The sequence below is a fragment of the Pipistrellus kuhlii genome, unplaced genomic scaffold (genome assembly GCF_014108245.1).
Source record: "Pipistrellus kuhlii isolate mPipKuh1 unplaced genomic scaffold, mPipKuh1.p scaffold_m20_p_39, whole genome shotgun sequence".
In the NCBI taxonomy this organism is placed as follows: Eukaryota; Metazoa; Chordata; class Mammalia; order Chiroptera; family Vespertilionidae; genus Pipistrellus; species Pipistrellus kuhlii.
Genome location: NW_023425539.1, coordinates 1,593,951 through 1,617,860, shown reverse-complemented (window position 1 = coordinate 1,617,860; position 23,910 = coordinate 1,593,951). Strand labels below are relative to the sequence as shown.

The 23,910-nt window shown below is 41.6% G+C and overlaps 1 protein-coding gene across 2 annotated transcripts in view; it reads right to left on the bottom strand.

The window, feature by feature from the left end:
- The window catches only part of YWHAE (tyrosine 3-monooxygenase/tryptophan 5-monooxygenase activation protein epsilon), a 37,380-nt gene extending 13,946 nt beyond the window's left edge, over positions 1-23,434 (bottom strand). Inside the window, exon 1 of one of the 2 annotated variants that reach the window (XM_036408658.2) lies at positions 23,227-23,434. In XM_036408658.2, coding sequence (XP_036264551.1) covers positions 23,227-23,290 — 64 coding nt within the window. In that variant the 5' untranslated portion in view covers positions 23,291-23,434. The remainder of the gene's footprint in view (positions 1-23,226) is intronic. The other variant, XM_036408657.2, reaches the window with a different exon arrangement.
- Between the last annotated feature and the right edge of the window lie 476 nt (positions 23,435-23,910).

Sequence of the window (23,910 nt, the reverse complement as noted above, 5' to 3'; positions counted from 1 at the left end):
AAAACTTGGTGGGGAGAAGGGTAGAATTAAATGTTCTGTGGTGATTCACAACTTAATACATTTATCAAAACTTACTAAACTGTATATTTCAGTAAGTAGTCTGTTATATATAAATTATACCTCAACAAACTAATGTTTTTAAATGCAGTTCTGAAGCATTAAAAAAGAATATTGTGACTATGGTAATAAGTCTACTAAAAAAAAACCTAAAAGCATTCATTTAAAACGTTCAATTTTTTTAAGCCCTAGTCATGGGAGGAAGAGCTAAATTTAGGGGTAGCAAAGTAAAAGGATACATTTCAAGCTCACTTCTATACTTAATAGTTGATCATAAAAAAACTAACAAATCAAACATGCCTTAAAAGTGAAACAAACTCATACAAAAGACTTGCCAGGTGGGAGGGGGTTTGGGGACTGGGTGATAAAGGGGTATGGAATTAAGAACAAATTGGCAATTACAAAATAGTCCTTGGGATGTAAAGTATAGCCGAGAGAATAGTCAATGATCCTAAGTAATAATAAAAGATATAATAAAAGTTTAATATGCTAAATGTCTGGTTGTCCATTCAACCAATCAAAGCATAGTATGCTAATAACATGCTTAAGGCCACTCAACCTTTGACTTGTACTGACTACCAGGGAGCAGACTATCAACCCATCAACCAGTCGCTGTGAAGTGCACTTACCACCATGGGGCAGATGTTTCGAACAACCAGTTGGTTAGCTTGCTGCTGAATTTCAGCTGATCAGGACTGAGCAAGATAGGCCATACACACCCTGGAGCCCTCCCAGGGTCTCTCCCCAGCTGGCCTACCTCCCGCCTGCCTCCCTCCCCAACCCAATCGTGCCCCGGTGGGGTCCCTCAGCCTAACCTGCACCATCTCGCAACTTGGGACCCCTTGGGGGATGTTGGAGAACCAGTTTCGGCCCAATCCCACAGGCCAGGCCGAGGGACCCCCAGGCCTCTGGTATTGTAATAACTATATATGGTGCCAGGTGGGTGGTGGTACTACTAAGCTTATTGGGAGGGGGGCTCACTTTGTAAGTTACTTAAATGTCTAACCACTACACTGTACACTTAAAACTAATACTGAATGTCAACTATAATAGAAAATTTTAGAAAAGTGAACCAATAATTCACTTTTCTAAATTGTTCCAAAGCAATGAAAAAAATAACCTAGCTACATCAAAAAGAACATTAATTCTTGGTTTTAATATTGTACTTTGTTTACCTGTTTTTATAAACTGATTTGAAAGGGACAAACAGCAGACATCGATGTGAGAGAGAAACATCGGTTGCCTCCCACATGCACCCTGAATAGGAATCAAGCCAGCAACCTGGATATGTGTTTGACCAGGAATCAGGATGATGCTCCATCCAACTGAGCCATACCAGCAAGGCCAAGAACATTAATTATTCTATTCCATTCACCAGTTTATTCTTCTGTTCATCCGATTTTTTTTATTCATTAGATTTTGATTCAATTGTTAATAGATATGTATGTTATTCATATTTTTTATCTTTACTTTTTTCTTCTTCTTAAAGAATATCCTTTAGCATTTCATATAATACTAGTTTGGTGGTGATGAACTCCTTAGCTTTTTGTCTGTGAAGCTTTTTATATGATCTTTAAATCTAAATGATAGCTTTGCTGGGTAATCTTGGTTGTAGGTCCTTGCTATTCATCACTTTGAGTATTATTGCCACTCCCTTCTGGCCTGCATAGCTTCTATTGAGAAATCAGCTGACAGTTGTATGGGTATACTCCCTTGTACGTAACTGTTTTTCTCTTGCTGCTTTTAAGATTCTCTCTTTGGCTCTAGTCAGTTTGGCTCAGTGGATAGAGCATTGGCCTGCAAACTGAAGGGTCCCAGGTTGGATTCCGGTCAAGGGCATATGCCCAGGTTGTGGGCTCGATCCCATGGGGGACTTGTAAGAGGCAGCCAATCCTTGATTCTCTCTCATCATGGATGTCTCTACCTCTTCCTTCCTCTCTGAAATCAATAAAAATACATTTTTTTAAAAAATTCTGACTTTTAACCATGACGTTTTTTAATTATGATGTGTCTTAGTGTGGTCCTCTTTGGATTCCTCTTGTTTGGGGTTCTCCGTGCTTTCTGGACTTGTAGGTCTATTTCTTTCACCAGGCAGTTTTCTGATATTATTTCTTCAAACAGGTTTTCAATATCTTGATATATCTCTCCCTCTTTTTTCTTCTCCCCCTCCTTCTCCTTCTTCTTCTTCTTCTGGCACCCCCTTAAATTGGATGTTAGTACACTTGAAGTTGTCCCAGAGGTTCCTTACACTGTCTTCCTGTTTTTGGAATCCTTTTTTCTTTTTGTTCTTCTGGTTGGATGTTTTTTACATCCTTGTATTTCAGCTTAACAATAACCCACAACCTTCGGACCAACTTACATCCTTGTATTTCAAATCATTGATTTGATTCTTGAGATCCTCTAGTCTACTGTTGAACCCCTGTATATTAATCTTTATTTAAGTCAGCGTATGCTTAATTTCTGACTGGTCCTTTTCCATTTTTTGGCATTCTCACAAAGATCCTTGAAAGTCTCACTAAATTCCTCAGAGGCTTCTAGAAGATTCTTGAGTAACCTTTTAAATTGTGGTTTTGAACTATGTCCAATAGTTTGCTTTCTTTAATTTCTTTCATTTGTGATGTTTCTTTGTCTCCGCATTTTGGCTGCTTCCTAAAAGCATATTAGGCTTTTATTATATCTTTTATTATTTAGGATTATTGACTATTCTCTATGCTATACTTTTCCTGTATTTGTTTCTATGTATTGGGTTGCTGCTAAGTCTCGAGTTGATAGTGGCCTTGTGTAGTTTGTGTCATATAGGGCCCAGAGGCTCAACCTCCCCAGTCACCTGAAGTGGACACTCCTGATGTTATCTCTTTGGGAGCTATGTGCAGTTTTGTTGTAGTTGAGCCTTGATTGCTGTTGGTGCCACTGGGAGGCACTGACTTCCAGGGCAATTGGCTTTGGGTACTACAGTGGGAGAACTACTGGGCAAAAGCCATCCTAATGGAGCAGGACTTGCTTCAGTGGGGCTTTGGTGCTCAGAGTATGCCCACTGAGTGTGTTGCTTATGGATGTGAAGAGTAGTAATCTGGTATGGTCTCACACTGACCACTGGGTACACTGCTCTTGAGTCTTCAGGGAAGTGCAGAGTCAGCCACTGTCTGGGGCCATCCAACAGGAGTTACAGAAAGATCTACAGATTCTTGCTCTTTGTATGGGGTTTGGAAGTGCCCAGACAAGGCCCAGCTGTGAAGCAAGGTAGGCTGGTGCCAGGTCTTGGGCCTTTTATTGATAGGTTTTGGGCTCCCTGACCCAGCTGCAGCTTGTTAGACAGATTTTTAGCCAGAGAAAGAACAGATCATTCATATGCAAAACCACTGCACACATCTTGGGTGGGGTTGCAAACTGGGTGGGGCGGGGTCTCAGGAAATCACCAGGGTAGAACAAACAGAAATGGCTGCCAGTCAATCCTGCACCCAGGAGGTCCTAGCACAGGAACTAGGACCACTGCAAGCACCTCCATTTGGGAGAAAGATGCCCCCGAGTTCCTGCCCCAATGTCAGACAGTCCAGTTTCTCTCCATATGTGTCTGGGTCGCCCAGAGCCTCACCCAGCACTGGAGCTCAGAGGAAACAGGAGCTCGGAGGTTAATTCTGTGGTGCCAGGCTTTTTAGAGGAGCATCTGGGTCTCCAGCGGCCTGTATATTAGTCTGGAGTTCTTACTGCCCTTAGGGACTTTTCTCCAGCTCTGGAACCATGGACTGGGGATCTGGTGTGGGGCTGGGACCCCTCGCTCCTCTAGGCGGCCTCCGCAGAGGCAATCTCTCTCCCGATTAAAAAAGCAGCACACGTGGATTCCAGAAGAGCCTGTTCCACACCTCTGCACCTCCTTCCAGTCTCAGTGTGGTTTCTTCTTTACTTCTCTAATGAAGTACTTCCATTTAGCCAGCTTTCCAGGGGTTCTGAGTGGTAGTTGTTCTGTATGTTGGTTGTAATTTTGATGTGGTTGTGGGAGGCAGCAAGTACAGGCTTTCACCTATGCCGCCATCTTAGTGTGTTCTCTCTCTCTCTCTCTCTCTCTCTCTCTCTCTCTCTCTCTCTCTCTCTCTCTCTCTCGTCACGTTTTTATGCTTTGAAATTTTAACAATGTATATTCAATATTTTTTAAAATGTTGAGGGGGGGGAATATGTTTATAACATTCAGTGATATTCTACTATCCAAGATTTAATTAGTTATATAATCCCCTTCATTTAGAAAGACAGAGGAATAGAGTCATAAACATGGATGAGAGAGAAATATCAATCAGCCGTCTCCTGCACACTCCCTACTGGGTATGTGCCCACAACCAAGGTACATGCACTTGACCAGACTCCAACCGGGACTCCTCGAATCCAAAGGCTGACTATCCACTGAGCCAAACTAGTCAGGGCTGAAGCTATCCATTTTTATTAAATAACAGCTTTATTGATCTGTAATTCACATATCATACATTTCATCCATTTAAAGTGTACAATTCAACTGTTTTTAATATATTCACAGAACTGAGCAATCATCACACAATCAATTTTACAACATTTTTACCACTTGTTAAAGTAAAGCTCTAGTTCATTCCAGCCAGCACCAAGCCATCAGCATATCAAGACAACTGGCACAAGATCAAGGATAAGAAATGAAAATATAAGCTGGGCTACCTGTTGCCAACACTAAGATCGGCCCCTCAAGGAAGAAGGCTTAAGTACATATGTTTCTTGAGGCTGGATGTAGGGAATTTCGGGGTTCCAAGTATTGTGCACTTAAATATAAGATGCTAATTTTGAAAAAGGGGTATCCGTTAAAGCTGAATATCAGTTGATAAAGTAGAATTTCCTAATGTATATGTTTAAAATTTTTACAAATTAGTTAACCTGTTTTTACTTATGTAGACACATTTGTGTAATTAAAAGTATGCACCAAGACCCTAGTAAAGAACTGCATCATCATCAATGACAGTTCTTTGAGTCCCACTATCCACTGCCACTAAGACATAAAAAGATAACTCCTAAAAGAACAGATTTTAAACAAAAACTATCAAAGAAAATTCAGAAGAAATATGAAGGAAAAAGAATACCACCATCAGCAGGGCAAACTTCTTGCACACATCTCCCGAAACCAGGCCAATGTGGCTGAACAGAGGTCTATGTGCTAGCTCAAGGCAAGAAACTTGAGTTCTGTCTGGCTGGTGTGGCTCAATGGTTGAGTGACAATCTATGAACAATCAATGATCACTGTTCGATTCAGTCAGAGAATATGCCGGGGGTTGCGGCTTGATCTCTGAAATCAATAAAAATATATATTTAAAAAATAAAATTAAATAAAAATAGGCATCCAAGTGGGTGTAAAGGTGGTATCTCATGATTTTGATTTGCATTTCCTTCATGGCTAACGATGGTGAGCATCTTTTCAGGTACTTTAGGCCATTTGTGTATATTCTTTAGAAAATATATGCTTTTCCAATTTTAAAATTTATTTATTTGCTCTTTTATTACTGAGTTATAAGAATTATTTACTTTAAAACCTCAAATACTCAACCTCTCATCTTGAGGAATTTATTGATTGCAGAAGACAGTAGTAGATTAAGGGATAGTAGTAGCATGAGTCAAAAAAGAGCCTTCCTACTAGCCCTAAAAGTTCTATAATCAGTACTTTGTATCAATTATGACTATAATAAAGCTATTATAACACAGTGTCATCCATATCCTTTTTTATTAATATATGTCATTGAGTTTTTACAGAGAGGGACAGAGTTAGAAACATCGATGAGAGAGAAACATTGATCAGTTGCCTCCTGCACACTCCCCCACTGGGGATGTGCCCGCAACCAAGGTGCATAACTCTGACCAGAATCGAACCTGGGACCCCATAGTCCCAGGCCAACGCTCTATCCATTGAGCCAAACCAATTTCGGTTCATCCATATCCTTTTAACACCCCAAAACTCTATGTGAAAGCTCTGACTTATCCAAAAGTCTACACTGACCACACTCATCAGCAAAGAATTAACACCAACTTTATTCACATAAATTTCACAACATAACTATTATTTCATGATATTATCTTAGCTGCAATTATTTCATCAATGTGATCCAAGCACTTCTGAGATGGAGAAGACTGTCCAACTTGTTTACAGCCTGTATGATAATAACTTATAAACCAGAGAATTGAGACTCATAGTCAAATCACTACTAATGGAAGCCCAGGCAGTTTGATACATGAAGTCTAGGCAATAAAATACAATTTCTGGAACTTCTGATAGTTTGGCGCCAATGGGTAGCTGACAATCACCACTGTTACTGATGGGCCTGTTTGGTTCCAAGTCATTTCTCTTTCATTGTGAGATAATAGCCTTGTGACACATTCGTTACATTTAATCAGCTCGCCTCTCTTTGTTAGTGGACTGCCAAAAAGAGAAATCAAATGTTTTTCACTTTGATTTTAATTTAGCTTTGGTTCCTGTTTTTGTTCTTTGAAGTAGTCACACACTCATTCAATAAACTCATTCACAAATAAAATACCTCATGCCAGGCATTGTTCCAAATGCTTTGCATGTTCCAATGCATTTAATCTTCTCAACAGACCCTGAAGCAGGTACTAATATTATTCCCATTTTATAAAAGGAAACTAATGAATGTGAAGGTTAAACTGGCTCAAACATCACAAATTCATAAAGTAAAACTCACGCAATCTGACTTCAGAGTTGTGCTTTGATTTAATCATAGTGCCTCAGATTTGAATTTGTCTTTATGGGGATCCTTTTGTTTGCTTATATAAAAATAGATGCAAGATAAATGGTTTCAATGACAACAGACACAAAAGCTTAATGCAATAAAATGTGGTGTGTGCTTAGAATACATTTTTCCACCTACAAAATTAACACCCCCAACATCATCTCCGATAAACTTACTGCCAATGCCTAGTAGAGAATACAAACTCTCATGCCAATATCTCTTCATCAACATCCCAGTAAATTTAACTCTCCCAAGATTGTAAAACAAGTCTCTGCTGAGTTTCAAAAGATAATACAAGATCTAAAAAAAGGGCACATGTCCATCTATCAGACTGACCAGAAGTTTACTACAAGACCCAATTGTATAGTTCATAATAAGATCCAGGGTCAGGCCAAAGCTGCTTTGGCTCAGTGGTAAAGCGTCGGTCTGTGGAAGGGTCCCGGGTTCAATTCTGGTCAAGGGCATGTACATTGGTTGCGGGCACATCCCCGGTAGGGGGTGTGCAAGAGGCAGCTGGTCGATGTTTCTCTCTCATCGACGTTTCTAGCTCTCTATCTCTCTCCCTTCCTCTCTGTAAGATATCAATAAAATATATTAAAAAAAAAAAAAAAAAAAAGATCCAGGGTCAGGATGAAAGCAAAATGTTAACCCTGGAAAAGAAAGCTAGGTTCCCCAAGATATGTGATCAGTGCCAGGGTCTCACCAGTAGGTGAGGGGATTCCAATGCAGGTGCTGGGTGTGGAGGCCACGGGGGCATAGGATACCAAGGAGACAGAACTGAACCTCACATCACCCTACTAGGCCCTGGAGTATGGCTGCTAGCCAGAGATGGGTACGATTCCTCAGGGAAGGAACAAACTAAGACAGGCACAGTCGCAGAGCGGCCATCAGGAGAGGTGGGGCAACAAAGGTGGGGCACAGACCCTTACTCTCCTCCTCCCTCAACTTTGCAGGGGCCTGAACCTTCACTCCTTCTGAGGGAGGCCTCCTGCCCCCATGGCTGCTTCGCTTCCCAGGCACAGCTCAAATAGGGACCCAGGCAACAAACAGAGACTTGGCCAACAGCAGATGCCCTCTTGCTGCAACAAGATTTGTTTGAGATGCCTTGTAGCCACTGCGTGGGGAAGTGGGTTTTTGATATCCAAATCCAGTCTAGAACCAAGAATGCTCAAGAAGGCAAATAACCCTTTGAAGTAGAATAGCAGTCAAGTTTTCAGAATAATTTAAATTGTCTAATTGAAACAAGCGAATATTCTAGAAAACTGAATGTACTGTACCAAAAGCTGTTTTTAAAGCATTAAAAAAATTTTGATTGGCAATTCACCTCATGGTAAAATTGCGTAACATGTAATGAACCTAAAGCAGCCATATTTTAGAGCAAAAAAATTAAAATGTAAAAGCTATCAAGACTACATTATAAAATTCCCAAAAGCCTCCTAATATTTAAATTTTAAAAAGGGGGTGATAGAAGAATATCATGTAAGGAAAAATACCCTGTAAATAAATTACATCTAGAAAATTTTTACTTTAGAAAATTAAGTTTCATTTGTAATGCTAATAGCAAGAAACCCATGAAAAACACATATGGTGTCAAAGCAAGCCAGAGGAAAATTATTTGGACAAAAAATGAAAAAGGACCCCAAGTCAAATTTATAGAAAATATTCCTTTACTAACTTTTGGTCGAGAATATGTTTGTATATTTTTCAGAAAATAACTCCAAGACCATGGGATTCCTGCAATAGAGAGGAATTGACAGCATTGCTCCAGCCATGAAGACAGAAGAGAAACAGTCCAGAGATGGAAGATACTGAAAGATGCCCAGGACCAAACCAGAGACAGTCAGACCTGCATCACTACCATTTGTCCACCACTCAGAACTGAAATATCATTGCTGACATGTACACAAAAGGAAATGTTCGACATTGAAATTGGGACTCAAAAGAACTGTTGGTACAGAAAGCAGCTCACTACACACTGATTCATTTGCCTCTCAGTAAGTAATCATTATGGCTTATCTCATTTTCGGTTCTTATAAGTGTATTTCTTGTATCACATAATCTCACGCAACTAAGGGAAATAATGAACAACATAAGCTGAAGAACAAAAACAGACCAGGTGACAGGGAAGCATCGATAAGACTGTCAAACCTCAGAGGGAAGGCAAGAGAGGGTAGAGGAAAGGGGGAAGAGATCAACCAAAGGACTTGTATAAGCCTAACCAGTGGTCATGGATAACAGGGGGGTGGGGACATACGTGGGGAGGGGTTTTGGGATGGGAATAGGGGGGTGAGGACAATTATGTGATACCATAACCAATAAAGAAATATTTTTAAAGTAAAAAAATAAAAATAATAATTAAAAAAAATAAAAAAAGCAAAATGTTAAGAATCAGCCATGGGAAAACAAGCAGGCTCTGTACTGGCTGACATAATTAATGTGCCTCATACCAAAGCACCCAGGTCATAATTTCTCCCAACATGGAAAATAATGTTTGGCAACTGTTACAACATGTAATCCTGACTTTAAAACTGAAACTATGAGTAACTTGCCTAAAGTCACACAGCTAATGTGTGGTAAAACCAAAACTCAAATCCAGACAACCAAACTTAAGTGCCTGAGCTCTTAACCACATTCAATTAACTTTCCAAGTAAAGTGCTCACAGAAACAAATTCTGAAATCAAGAATACTGAAGTTAACTGTCCCATGGAAAGAAAGTCTTCAGCATCACACACTGCCTTAAAAAGGTCCAGTCATTCAAGGTCCGTAAAGATCTTGATCAATCAGTTGGCCACTGACCTTTCCTCTTTGCCTCGTAAACTATTCACCCCTCTGGATCAAACTCAAAACCCTTATTCTGTGAAGGAAGCCTTCCTATGCTCTCAAACCTATGTTTGTATTTCTGTAGTAAGGATCAATGTTTTCCTTCCCGTCAAATATTACCTTCCTAAAAGACCATGAATGGTGTCTTTATATTCCCAAAAGAGCACAGTATTTAATGCCACAAAGGGCCCACAAACACTTGATGAAAGAATTAAGAGCGTAGACCAAACTATGTTAAATAGAGTGAGAAATAAATTCTGGCAGGCTTGACTGTCTAAGTAAACAAAAACTGTTTTAAGCATACCCTCTAAATAGAACCAGAGATTCTAGTGTCCTTTCTTAGCGCTTTCAATAAGCCCTTTTGCTGCAGAACCGTTAAAAATTTCATTATACCTGTCCCTAAAAAACACTTCAGACTCAAAGAATCATTCTGAAGGTCTGGGCTCTATTCATTAAAATTTAGAGAATTTACTATAGGTGTCCATGTCATCACACTTTAGCCAAGTGCCCATAAATTAACATAATATTCCCAACTAATAAGACTATGGTATCTACAGACTTAAAATGTTAAGTACCTAGTATTATATGATCTGAGATTGAATCCTGTAAAATGAAATTACTTAGAGGAGAACCTACACCATCTCATAATAGAGTACAGGAGTCAAGGCATTTGGGGATATTCTGAGAATCTAATATACTATAATTTTACTGATCCATCTGCTATAGATTATCAATACAGGACAGTTAGAAAGAGTAGGGTTATAATTTGTCTTCTTTTATATATATATAAAAAAAAGTGACTAGCTGGTACAAAAAAGGAGAAGGCAGGATAAGCAATCTGTACAAAGGATAGAAAAATGCCACTTTATACAACCACCAAATTTGATTAAGAGCTATGGCTCACCGAAACCGGTTTGGCTCAATGGATAGAGCATCAGCCTGCGGATTGAAAGGTCCCGGGTTCAATTCCGGACAAGGGCGCGCGCATACGCATACACACACATACACAGAAAATAATCCTTAAAAAAAAAAAAAAAAAAAAAAAAAGGAAATTCCACAATATGCCACAACAGGAACTGCACTTGAGGACATTATGCGAAGTGAAAGAACATACTGTATGAACCACTTACATGAGGTATTCTTAGTTAAAAATCATAGACAGGCCAAAACCGGTTCGGCTCAGTGGTAGAGCGTCGGTGTGCGGCCTGAAAGGTCCCGGGTTCGATTCCAGTCAGGGGCATGTATGTTGGTTGCGGGCACATCCCCGGTAGGGGGTGTGAAAGAGGCGGATGGTCAATGTTTCTCTCTCATTGACGTTTCTAACTCTCTCTCTCCCTTCCTCTCTGTAAAAAAAATCAATAAAATATATATATTTTTTTAAATGGAATCTTCAGCTGACCGAAGACTATTGAAAACTTCCTCAAAGACCCAACATGAGAAGAAACTTAAGACAAATTTATTTCTGGCTTGCATGAAGGCAAGCTTCCCAAATCAGAATGTCAAATGGAAAGAATGCAAAGTTATCTTAGGGGTAACAAAACACTATCATGAAGTCAGGGGAGAAAAAGGGTGTATCTATAAATTGTAAAACTCTCTCTATAAATTTCACCTTGTAATTATAAAATTTACCCCAGTAAAAATCTCTCTAGACCAATTATTAGAATATATTTTATATGCATATATCTGGACTGACATAAATCTTTAAGATAAATTAATGATATAGTTATATTAAACGAGCGCACATCTTCAAAACAGGAAGACCTTAGTAAGACCCACTGTTTAGTTGAGAGAATGGTAGCTAAAGCAACTTCCATATGTTAGTCTTACGTCAATCCTTGCTGATTGGCTATTATTGGAACTGCCTGCCTAAAGGCTATGGGTGTATCCAGGCGTCCTCAAACTTTTTAAAGTGGGGGCCAGATCACGGTCCCTCAGAGAGCTGGAGGGCCGACTATATGAACTACTAATTCCTACTGTAACACCTCGGCTGCGCTCACTGCCCAAAAAACCTGGCGGGCCGGATCAGACTCCTCTGTGGGCCTCATGTGGCCCGCAGGCCGTAGTTTGAAGACGCCTGGATCCCATAGTCTAAATTAGGGGTGTCAAACTCAATCAGAGAAGGGGCCAAAATCTAAAATCCAGCCTAAATCGCGGGCCGAATGGTTTACTGAACAGTCATAAACTGTCATTGTGATGGAAACGCAGCGGAGTGCAGTGATGACAGCGCGGTGCGGGCCACATTGCAAGGCCTGGCGGGACGGATTTGGCCCGCGGGCCTTGTGTTTGACACATGTGGATAGACCATCTGCATGTGCATTGAAAGGTCCCAGGTTCAATCCCAGCCAAGGGCATGTGACCAGGTTGTGGGTTCGATTCCTAGTGGGGGGCATGAAGGCGGCAGCAGATCAATGATTCTCATTGATGTTTCTCTCTCCCTCTCCCTTCCTCTCTGAAATCAATCAAAACAGATTTTTTTAAATTATTTTATTGATTTTTTACAGAGGAAGGGAGAGAGATAGTTAGAAACATCAGCTGCCTCCTGCACACCCCCCACCAGGGATCCGCCCACAACCAAGGCACATGCCTTTTTTTTTTTAATTTTTTTAATATATTTTATTGATTTTCTTACAGAGAGGAAGAGAGAGAGATAGAGAGCTAGAAACGTCAATGAGAGAGAAACATCGACCAGCTGCCTCTTGCACACCCCCTACTGGGGATGTGACCGCAACCAAGGTACAAGCCCTTGACTGGAATTGAACCTGGGACCTTTCAGTCCGCAGGCCGACGCTCTACCACTGAGACAAACTGGTTTCGGCAAGGCACATGTCTCTTGACCGGAATCGAACCCGGAACCCCTGTCTGCAGGCCAAACCGGCTTTGGCAAAACAGTTATTTAAAAAAAAAAGGAAGTTCTATTCTATCAACACTTTCCCTACTCTTGTCATATCTACCTAATACTTGCACTCTTCTTAGACCAAAACACACATACTTTGTGAAATACAGCATGATAGAAAAACACTCTTTGTAACCAGGACAATTCAGATTAGATTTTCATCCTGGCTTATGTATTTAAGTACATACTACTTGACATATGTCAGTTAAGCTATAGGAGCTTCTTTCCTCACCTAAAACTTAGGAGTTACCTCTCACTGAATTATGAAAAGTAAAATGAAAATGCATAGTAAATTCTCTGGCACACAAGATGAAGTCAACAGCCGAAACCGGTTTGGCTCAGTGGTAGAGCGTCGGTCTGCGGACTGAAAGATCCTGGGTTCGATTCCGGTCAAGGGCATGTACCTTGGTTGCAGGCACATCCCCAGTGGGAGGTGTGCAGGAAGCAGCTGAATCAGTATCTCTCTCATCAATGTTTCTAACTCTGTCCCTCCTCTCTGTCAATAAATCAAAAAATATATTTTTGAAAAAAAATTACCAAAACTGGTTTGGCTCATAAAATATATGTTTTTTTAAAAAAAATAAGTAGCGCCAAAACCGGTTTGGCTCAGTGGTAGAGCGTCGGTCTGCGGACTGAGGGGTCCCAGGTTCGATTCCTGTCAAGGGCATGTACATTGGTTGCGGGCACATCCCCGGTAGGATGGTTCTCTCTCATCGACATTTCTAGCTATCTCTCTCCCTTCCTCTCTGTAAAAAAAAAAAAAATCAATAAATAAAATATATTTAAAAAAATAAATAAGTAGGATACTTAACATTTCTACAACACGAAGGTGTTCACAACTCCGATGTCCCTAAATGACTAATCACCAAGGATACAACATTTCTACAACATAGTGTTCACAACAACCATTCCAGGGTCCTAAAAATCCCTAAATGGCTAAGAACTAAGTAGTATTAATTGGTAGCTTTCTATTAATCTCAACCCATTCACCGCCCAGGGCTTACACTAATAAGCCTTTAGAATCACATTTCACAAAATTGGTTTTGCGTAGTTATCCCGAACTTTTCAGAACTTCAAATTAATGCCAAAGAGACCAATGAAAGAAATCTAAGATTTTTGCTTTTATGAAAAAGACAAAAACAAAAATAGCATTCAGCATTTGCAGTACACACCCAGAGCAGGGAGAGTGGCATCAAGCTTCTTCCTTCAAACTATATTCAGCATCAAATAACCACAGCTTTGAGGCTTGTCTATGAACATAAGTGCTTTAATTCTATTATTTTCCCATTCAGTAATATGAGACTGCTAATATGCAAATATCTTAACATTGATTTACTTTTGCATTTTCATACTATGGAACCTTTCACCTCAAAGCCATAGTCAATAAGTATAATGTTTTTCGTGAATATTAACCTGGAATTAATATCAAAAGCACTACACCCTTGTCAAAACCGGTTTGGCTCAGTGGGTAAGAGTGTCAGCCTGCAGACTGAAAGGTCCCAGGTTCAGCAAGGGCATGTACATTGGTTGCGGGATGTGATGTTTCTCTCTCATCAATGTTTCTAGCTCTCTATCCCTCTCCCTTCCTCTCTGTAAAATAAATAAATAAATAAATAAATAAATAAATAAATAAATAGTTTTTTTTTTTAAAGCCGAAACTGATTTGGCTCAGTGGATAGAGCATCAGCCTTTGGACTGAAAGGTCCCAGGTTCGATTCCGGTCAAGGACATGCACCTTGGTTGCGGGTACATCCCCCGTAAGGGGGTGTGCAAGAGGCAGCTGATCAATGTCTCTCTCTCATCAATGTTTCTAACTCTCTATCCCTCTCTCTTCCTCTCTGTAAAAAAATCAATAAAATATATATTTTTTAAAATAAATAAAAAGACAAAAGTACTACACCCCTAGCCAATTTGGCTCAATGTATAGAATGTCGGCCTGGTCCCAAGTTGATTCCAGTCAAGGGCACATAGCTTGGTTGCAGGCTCCTCCCCAACCCAGGCCCTGGTTGGGGTGCATATAGGAGGCAACCCATCAATGTATTTCTCTCGTATCTATGTTTCTCTCTCTTTCCCTCTCTCTTCCTAAAAATCAATGGAAAAATATTCTCAGGTTAGGATTAACATCAACAAAAGTATCAAAAGAACTACATACCAGCTCAACATAGCCAAAGTATAGATTACATTGCTTGGGAACAAATTTAAACCTTCACTTTCTGGATATGCAAGTTTCCAAATATGAGTTAAGACTAAGAATTCTAGCCCTGGCCAGTGGCTCAATGGAAGGAGAGTCAGCCTGCAGACTGAAGGGTCCGAGGTTCAATTCCTGGTCAAGAGCACATGCTCAGGTTGAAGGCTTGATCCCCAGTTGGGGGCCTGCAGGAGGCAGCCTCAATGATTCTCTCTCATCATTGATGGTTCCATCTCTCTCCCTCTCCTTTCCTCTCTGAAATTAAAAAAAAAAAAAAAAAAAAAAAATTTAAAGACTGAATTCTATCTTGAAAAAATCTTGTATATTTATGTAAATGTATCTTAGAGATTAAACCCATGAGAATATAACTGCTAAGAATAACTCAAAAACAGATAACCTTAATAGATCAGTAGCAAAGACATTTACTTCATCATTCACATTGAATGACAATTACTACCTGACCAGTATTACTCTTAGCAATTTACAAAACTTCAATTTCAAGGCATCATAAATCCCCATCCTACAGACAAGGAATTCAGATGATTCTAAGACCTTTGCACTACACATCTTACAAAATATTAAATAGTCATAACTCTTATTCATAGTGTAACATGTCTCCTTTAAATGAAGAGTTAAACACATTTCATATTGCTTTAGCTAGATAAAATCTTGACATGCTCACAATCAATCCTAACAATGACAGATCTGCCCAGCTATTGTGATGAATCATTGGAAGGCAATAAAGTAAAGATTAAATTTCAAAACCGATAAACCAGCATCATGGTCATTTGTTTTCTAAACTACACAGGATTTGGGTGTTGTAAACAGAATGGTCATAACAAAGTATGGGTGAGAGCATAAAAATGAATTTGGGGAAAAAGTTCTGCACTTAGGATAGACTTTTGCTAGACCTAAGTCAAGTATTTTTAAACCCAGATCTAGCTCAAGGTACACATACATAAAACCAACTTACTTGGCTTTGACACTATACTCAGACTGACTACTTCATTTGCTAGCAAGTTCTATTTTCAGCAACTACCATATCTGTGGCTTTTCCAGTTCCCATTTGGAGGAATGGGAGGAGGTAATCTTTCACTTTGCCTTTGTCTTATGTTCTGCCAAAAGTTGACTTCATCTGAGATAGAAGAATCCCAATCTGAGGATTCAGATCTAAGATATCTCTATGGTAGAGGGATGCACAAACCTTAGAAAACTTTTGTTATGAATCAAAATGAAACAACTAGTAACAAATGACCTTAAAGTAGGTAGACTATAGGAGCAACTTTGCAGTTCAGGACAATCCAGTTTACCATAAAGCACAATTAAAAATTGATTCCTGCCGAAACCAGTTTGGCTTGGTGGATAGAGCCTCGGCCTGCGGACTGAAAGGTCCCAGGTTCGATTCCAGTCAAGGGCATGCACCTTGGTTGTGGGCACATCCCCAGTAGGGGGGTGTGCAGGAGGCAGATGATCGATGTTTTTCTCTCATTGATGTTTCTAACTCTCTATCCCCCTTTCTCTGTAAAAAAAAATCAATAAAATATATTTTTAAAATAAAAAATAAAAATTGGTTCCTCTTCAAGGTATCCTGATTTAGATGATACCCTTGCACAGCCAGTATGGCTCAGTGGTAGTGTCAACCAAGAGGTTCAATTCCAGTCAGGGCACATGCCTGGGTTGCAGGCTCCATCCCCAGTAGGGGATGTGCAGGAGGCAGCTCATCAATGTCTCTCTTTCATCGATGTTTTTATTTGTATCTCCCCCTCTCCCTTCCTCTCTGAAATCAATAAAAATATTTTTTAAAAATTAAATTACAACAATTTTATTATATTAAGGCAGTTTTTATTACAACTTGATAAATTTAAATGAGCTCCTGAAATTGTTCAAGGAATGGGACTAGCATGAATATTTAGTTAATGAGTTCAAGCCATAAAATTATGTTAACAAACTAATTTGTCAACTTGGATATGTCAGTATTAAACTGTATCAAACTGTTGACCATTTCAGTAAAAAGTAAACATAAACTACATAATGTTGCTATTCCCCAATACCCCTATCCCTTAATACATTGTTTGAACATTTGTGAATCATTCACCAATCTTTCTCCTCCTTCTAAAAGTTTTACAATCACATCAGTAATTTAGGGGCTACATCCATTAGAACAAAGGTGAAGGGGAAAACAAAAGTACTTTACAAATAGATATATATGGCCATATCCTGGCTGGATAGTTCAGTTGTTTAGAATGTCATCCCAATACACCAAGTTTTCGGGTTGGATCCCAGGTCAGAGTACATAGAAGAATCAACCAAGGAATTCATAAACAGGTGGAATCTGTTTGTGTTTCTCTCTCCCACTACCTATATCAATGTTATATGAAATAAGTAAAAAATTTTGTGAAAACTCTGTGAAAAGTGAAGCTCTATCCATGGCATTATTTAATTAAAATTTTTAATTTTTCTTTTCTATGACTGACATTACTATTTAAATTCACTTTTTTTTTTAGATATATTTTATTGATTTTTTACAGAGAGGATGAAAGAGGGATAGAGTTAGAAACATCAATGAGAGAGAATCATCGATCAGCTGCCTCTTGCACACCCCCCACTGGGGATGTGCCCGCAACCAAGGCACATGCCCCTGACCAGAATCGAGCCCGGGACCTTTCAGTCCGCAGGCTGACGCTCTATCCACTGAGCCAAACCGGTTTCAGCTAAATTCACACTCTTGCCCTGGATTGTAGTTCAGCTGGTTGGAGTGTCATCCCATACACAGAAGGGTCAAATTCAATTCCTGGTCAGAGAACATACCAGGTTCCAGGCTCGATCCCCAGTCAAGGCAAGCATGGGAGGGAACTGATCAGTATTTGCCTATGTCCTAAAAAAAAAATGTATAAAAACATGTCCTTACATGAGGATTAAATACACTCTTTTCTTAAATATAAGGTAAAAGTCTAGCAAAATCAGCCTTACAGCCTTCCTTTTAAAAAAAATTATTTTTGGCCTGAACCAGTTTGGCTACAGCATTGGATAAAGTTTGGCTCTATCATTGGATAGAGTGTTGGCCTGCAGACTGAAGGGTCTCCAAGTTCGATTTCAGTCAGGGTATATACCTTGGGTGTGGGCACATCCCCAATGGGGAGTGTGCAGGAGGCAGCTGATCGATGTTTCTCATTGATGTTGCTAACTCTCTATCCCTCTCCCATCTTCTGTTTAAAAAAAAAAAAAAAAAAAATTAGTAAAACCTATTTTAAAAATTATTTTTGATGTTTTTATCGCTCCCTCTCTCTTCTTCTCTGAAATTTCACTTGCTATATATCAGGTTATAGAAATTTTTTACACACTTTATGTTCTCTTGAAACAATTATGAAAAACCTATTTGTATAGGTTTTTAATGTGTTTGTTTGTACTTACTGAATCCAAAATTTGCTCAGTTTAATACTTGCTGTTAAGTGTTCTCCCACTACCAGAATTCCAAATTAAGGTATTTTCATATATCCTTAGCTGGTTTGGTTCAGTGGCTATAGAGTGTCAGCCTGTGGACTAGTCCAGAATTCGATTTTGGTCAAGGGCACATGTCCAGGTTTCGGGCTCAATCTCCAGTAGGGGGCGTGCAGGAGGCAGCCAATCAATGATTCTCATCATTGATGTTCCTATCTTTCTCCCTCTCCCTTCCTCTCTGAAATAAAAATATTTCTAAAAAACGTATCTATGTAATAAAAGCCTAAGCGACCATTAAGGTAGAACGACCAGTCGCTATGAAGTGCACTGACCACCACAGGGGGGGAGATGCTCAATGCAGGAGCTGCCCCCTGGTGGTCAGTGCCCTCCCACAGGGGAAGCACTGCTCAGTCAAAAGCCAGGCTCACAGCTGGCAAGCACACAGCAGAGAGAGGGGGAGCCTCTCCCGCCTCCAAGGCAGTACTAAGGAGCAGGGAGCCAGGCAGTAGGGAATATCGGGCCTAAGCCAGCAGTGGGACATTCCCCCTAGGGGTCTCTGACTGCAAGGAGAAAGAAAATTAATACCTGGTGCATTAAAGGGAAACCAAAAAAAAAAAAAAAGCAGAGAATATCTTAAAAGTAGTCAGAAGAAAACCAGCAGGCGGGAACACCGATTTTTAACAATTTGACCTGCATCATTTTTTGTTCTTTCCAAAAATTGGGACTTTTTTAAAAACGATGCGGGACAAATTGTTAAAAACTGGGACTGTACCGCCAAAAACGGGACGTCTGGTCAGCTTACCCAAGGGGTCCTGGACTGAGAGAGGGCACAGGCTGAAAGAGGACACCCCTCCTCTTTCCCCTAGTGCATGGATTTCTTTCACCAGGCCTCTAGTTTTCATAAAGATGTAAGGAGTGCCTAAGAATGTCCATAGAGCGTCGACCTGCGGACTGAAGGGTCCCAGGTTTGATTCCCATCAAAGGCATGTACCTTGGTTGCGGGCACATCCCCGGTGGGGGGTGTGCAGGGGGCAGCTGATCAATGATTCTCTCTCTCATCGATGTTTCTAACTCTCTATCCTCTCTCTTCCTCTCTGTAAAAAATCAATAAAATATATATATTTTTAATAAAAAAGAAAAGAATGTCCACAGTAGTAAAAACTTACCCCATCACCTCAAATTGCAATGATTCATGATTTCATTATATTCCAGGGTTGAAGCTAACAGATTACAATACTATGCAAAAGTCTAATATATACACAAAAGAGCATCTGCTTTAAATATGAAGACTAAACGCTACTAGTAGGAGGTATTTTAAAGGCTGCATTATCCAATTCTGCTTATATATAGGATATATAGAAAAGAGAGAAAAATATTGCATTCAATAAAGTTAACTCCATTAACTGAAATGGCAATAAAAATTACTATTGGCCTACAGTCTAGAATTGATAATTTTTTTTAAAGTATAATGTTAAACATGAGTTGTTTTTTTCAACCCTCACCCCAGAACATATTAGAGGAAGGGAGGAGAGAGACATTGATCAGCCAGCCACCTGTGGTAAGCGCCCCAACTGGGGATTGAGCTCGGGATCCTTTGATGCATGGAAGCTTCAACCAATTGAGTCACACCAGCCAGGACTAACCTGTTTTTAACTCATTACTAAAATTAATTTACTATTACCTTTTTTTTTCTAACAAGGCATATATTAAGGAATTAATGCAAAACTCCTCACTGACTACCAGAATAAGTTAGAGATGAGGTGCTGGTATTTTAAAAGGACAGCTCTCTAAGTAGTAATACAGAACAGATGTATTTCTGGGGTTGATGTATTCAAACAGAATGAATTGAAAGTGACCATCAAAACTTTACCGTCAGATGGAGCCAATCATCACAGGGAGAAGGAAGGTGGAAAGACGAAGCCAAAAACTACCCCATGAACTTAAGTGTAGTGTATGCTGGCGACCCTCTAACTCTCAGAAAAGGTGAAAGTACTCACTCCCCTGCCCCCACTGCTTTTCTATACTACTGCGGTTCATACAGATAGGACAGTCAAACAATGTTCAGGAAGGCTAAGTATTTTTTGTTTTGTTTTTAATATGTATTGATTTCGGGGAGAGGGTAAGGGGAGAGAGACATACAATAGATGATGAGAGAGATCATTACCAGCTGCCTCCTACATGGGGATGGGGATGGGATGGGGATGGGATGGGATGGGGATGGGGATGGAGCCTGCAACTGGAATTGAAGCATGTGCCCTGAGCGGAATGGAACTGTGACCCCCTGGTTCATAGGCCTGCACTCAACCACTGAGCCAAGCCTGCCGAGCAGGACTTCCTTAACATGGCCACGAATCACATTAAAACTATTCCTTAGACTTGACGCTAAATTTAATCTTCAAGATGAGCAGTCCTAGTCCCAAACCTCAGTATTTCCTATCAGCAACCCGAAATCGTTCTTTTTCTGAACACATCTTAGCTCTCCCTCCAGTACCTTTAAATAAACCATATTAAATTGATTCCAATTACCCAGGATAGAATTAAGTGATGTTACAAAGAAGTTGTAATACCTATTAGATTCAACACAACATGCAAAATAAATAAGGTACTGCAGGAATGAGAAAAAACAGTATTTATATCCAAATACCTAAAAATCAATGGCACTTGATACCAACTATGTCTCGCCCCTCAACAGCATTAAAACCAGATATGACTGTTTTCATAATACTACACTCTTTCTTCCACTCCCCATGCTGAATTGGTGACTAAAACTATGGCATTAATTTTTGTCACCACAAACAACACTAAATTATTGTGACAAATAGAGTAGACACAGGTAGAGGATTCCTGATAACTGCCTTCCTCTTCCTTTCCAATGAATCCCTACCTTGTGCCCAACAGTCAGCAGACTTTCCTCTCCATCTGGGGAGACCTATTTCCTTCCCCGTTAGATTCTGAAGGAGACACCAAAAGTGTCCATGTAATGATGTGGCTCTATCTGGAGAGTACTACGGTATGTTGAATAACTAGTAGGAGGTTTGGTCAAAAATCCTCAGCACTCAACTCCAAAATATGATTAACACCAAACTGTCAACTCAGAAATCATGAGCTTCCAAATCAGTTCTTAAAACAAGTTTTAAAAAAACCTTCCTCTATGTCCTTTTGGTTATCACAACTAGCTTACTCAGAACCTACACTCCCTACAGAACAGAAAGCATTCAAATATAATTTCAAGTTTCCTGCCAAAGGCACTGGTGGATTGAAAGGGGAAACCTATCTGGAGCATGGGGGAGGGGGACACTTCCATTAAAAGCACACCTACAGTGTTTGACTTTTAAACACTGAAATTAAGGCATAGCTGACCTTGAACTGTACTTCCCATCTTATTCCCCTCCCCCTCCTAACAGGAACCTTATTTAATACAAATAGCAATTTCAATTTAAGGATTTACCAGATAAAATTGAGTGTAGTATCTTCCCTAAGTTTCAATTCAAAGCCTTTTCTCCTAATTTTCAAATTCCTGAATCCTAATGTATGATATCTAGCCCTGAGGCTATTCACATGACAAATAGGTATTCAAGGAAAGCCCTGATCCTAATGAGACACTTTGAAAAATAAATGGTTCAGTAATTAAGAAAAACCTAAAAATCAATGGCACTTGATACCAACTATGTCTCGCCCCTCAACAGCATTAAATGACTCTTTTCATAATACTATACACTTTTAACAGATGTGGGGGTAATTCAAATACCTACGTCCAAAATGGAGGGAGGGGCAATTTTTTTAAAAGCAGCAAGCAAGCTGGAACTGGCTAAAAAGACACAATGGGCAATTCCATAAAGTTCTAGAAAATGACGAAAGGGCTTTTACGGGCAAAGGACCAAAGGAACAAAGGAAAACTATTCAAATCGGTACATAAAACCGAGAAATCCGTACATAAAACACGGAAAAGAACGTAGGATCTGCTGAGGACTCACAGTCCCAAAACCCATACCCCCGGACTGAATGACTGGGGGGTAAATTAAAAACCCCAAATGAGGTACGAACCACGCAATCCAAGCCCGGGCAAGTCAACCAAAATGCAGTTTACTAAACATCATTTGAAATAACTTTTATTTTTCAACAGGTCTTTTTCTCCGTTTGTCACAATAGTGCAGCACACAGCAAAGTCACAATTCTTACTAAACACGGGTGGCCTGAGAGCCAGGCACCGGCGGGGACGAAGACGCGTGGTCTCCTGGTTTCCCGGCCGCGGTTCTAACCCCCCGACCCCGCGGCGGGGACGGAAAACAGCCACAGGAACTCGGGGCGCTCCGGTCTGGGTCCGAGGGGAGGGAGCGTGAGGGAGGGCGGCGAAGCTGAGCGGACAAACCTAAGAAACCCTCGCCACACGGTGCGCCGGCGGCCTGCGGGGGAAACTCGATCGCAGCATCTCGGCTGGCCTCCGCCCAAGGAGGAACGGCAGTGATTCCCGTCTCCCACCCCCCGCACCACCACCACCACCACCACCACCGCAGCCCCAAGACCTCCCCTCGCTCAGCTTCTCCTTTGTGAGGCGCCCAGCCGCCGCCCCACATTGGGCCTCCGGGGAAAAGCCACCGCCCCCGCCCGCCATGTTTCCCTGAAAGGCGCCCGCGCTACGGCTCCCGGCCGCCGCTCTCCCCCATGTGGCGGGTGTTTCTTCCCCCATCGGCCACTCCATTGTTCTCCTCATCCCAAGGCTAAGCCAGAAGTTCCCCGGAGGATCGCTCGCCCGGAGACAGCACCCGCCATCTCCTCCTCCCCCGCCCCGGGAATCGCCCTCCCCCCCCCCCGCAGCCGCCATTTTACAACCAACTCCTCCACCCCATCGCCTCGGCCTCTCGGTTGGCAAGTGCCTGCGGCCGAGGACACCGAGGGGGTCAAATTCCTAGGGCCGGGGCCTCCCACCGCTCCAGGAGACCACGGGCCATTTCCAGCTTCCAGAACCCACGTCCCCCCGGCAAGGCTCGGAGACGATGCCGCCATTTTGTCTCCCGCTCCCGGCCTCTGTGGGCGGCGGCAGAGGGTCCGAGAATTCCAGCCCCCGGCTGACCCCCCAACTCACCGTCGTATCGCTCAGCCTGCTCGGCCAGCTTCGCCTGGTACACCAGATCCTCCCGATCATCCATAGCGGCAGCGGCTCCGGCAGGGTCTGCGCGACGGATGGAAGCGGATAGCGTCTCCGACTCGCTCAGCCTCTCGCTACGCGTCCGAGCAGCAAAAATGGCGGCGCCTCAATCCGGGACTTCCGCCTGCGCACGCGGACAACTGCTCAGCTCTATGGCAACCGCTCCCTGGCAACTGGCGCGGGGGGCGGTCCCGGAGCTCGGCGCCCCGAGAGGCTGGAACCCAGCAGACGCCCCTCCTCCGCGAGCTCAGCTGGCGCGGGAGCCCCGAGGCGGGAACTGCGACTGCGGGAAGGAAGAGCGGCCCCGGGAGCCGGGAGGAAAGCTGGCGGCGAGGCCGGCCTGGGCTGCCCCTGAAGAGAGGGAGCGAGAGGAAGCAAAGGCTGTAACGGTTTGTTAATGGCCGGCCCTCCTCCCGAAAATCAGCTTCTCCGCTACCAAGCCCGTTATCTCCGCCAAGCCCACTCCTGGGTCTTCTCCTGGCTTTTTTAACCCCGGAGTAAAGAGTTGGGCCTTGCCAAAACCAGTTTGGCTCTGTGGATAGAGCCTAGGCCTGCGGACTGAAAGGTCCCGGGTTCAATTCCGGTCAAGGGCATGTACCTTGGTTGCGGGCACATCCCCAA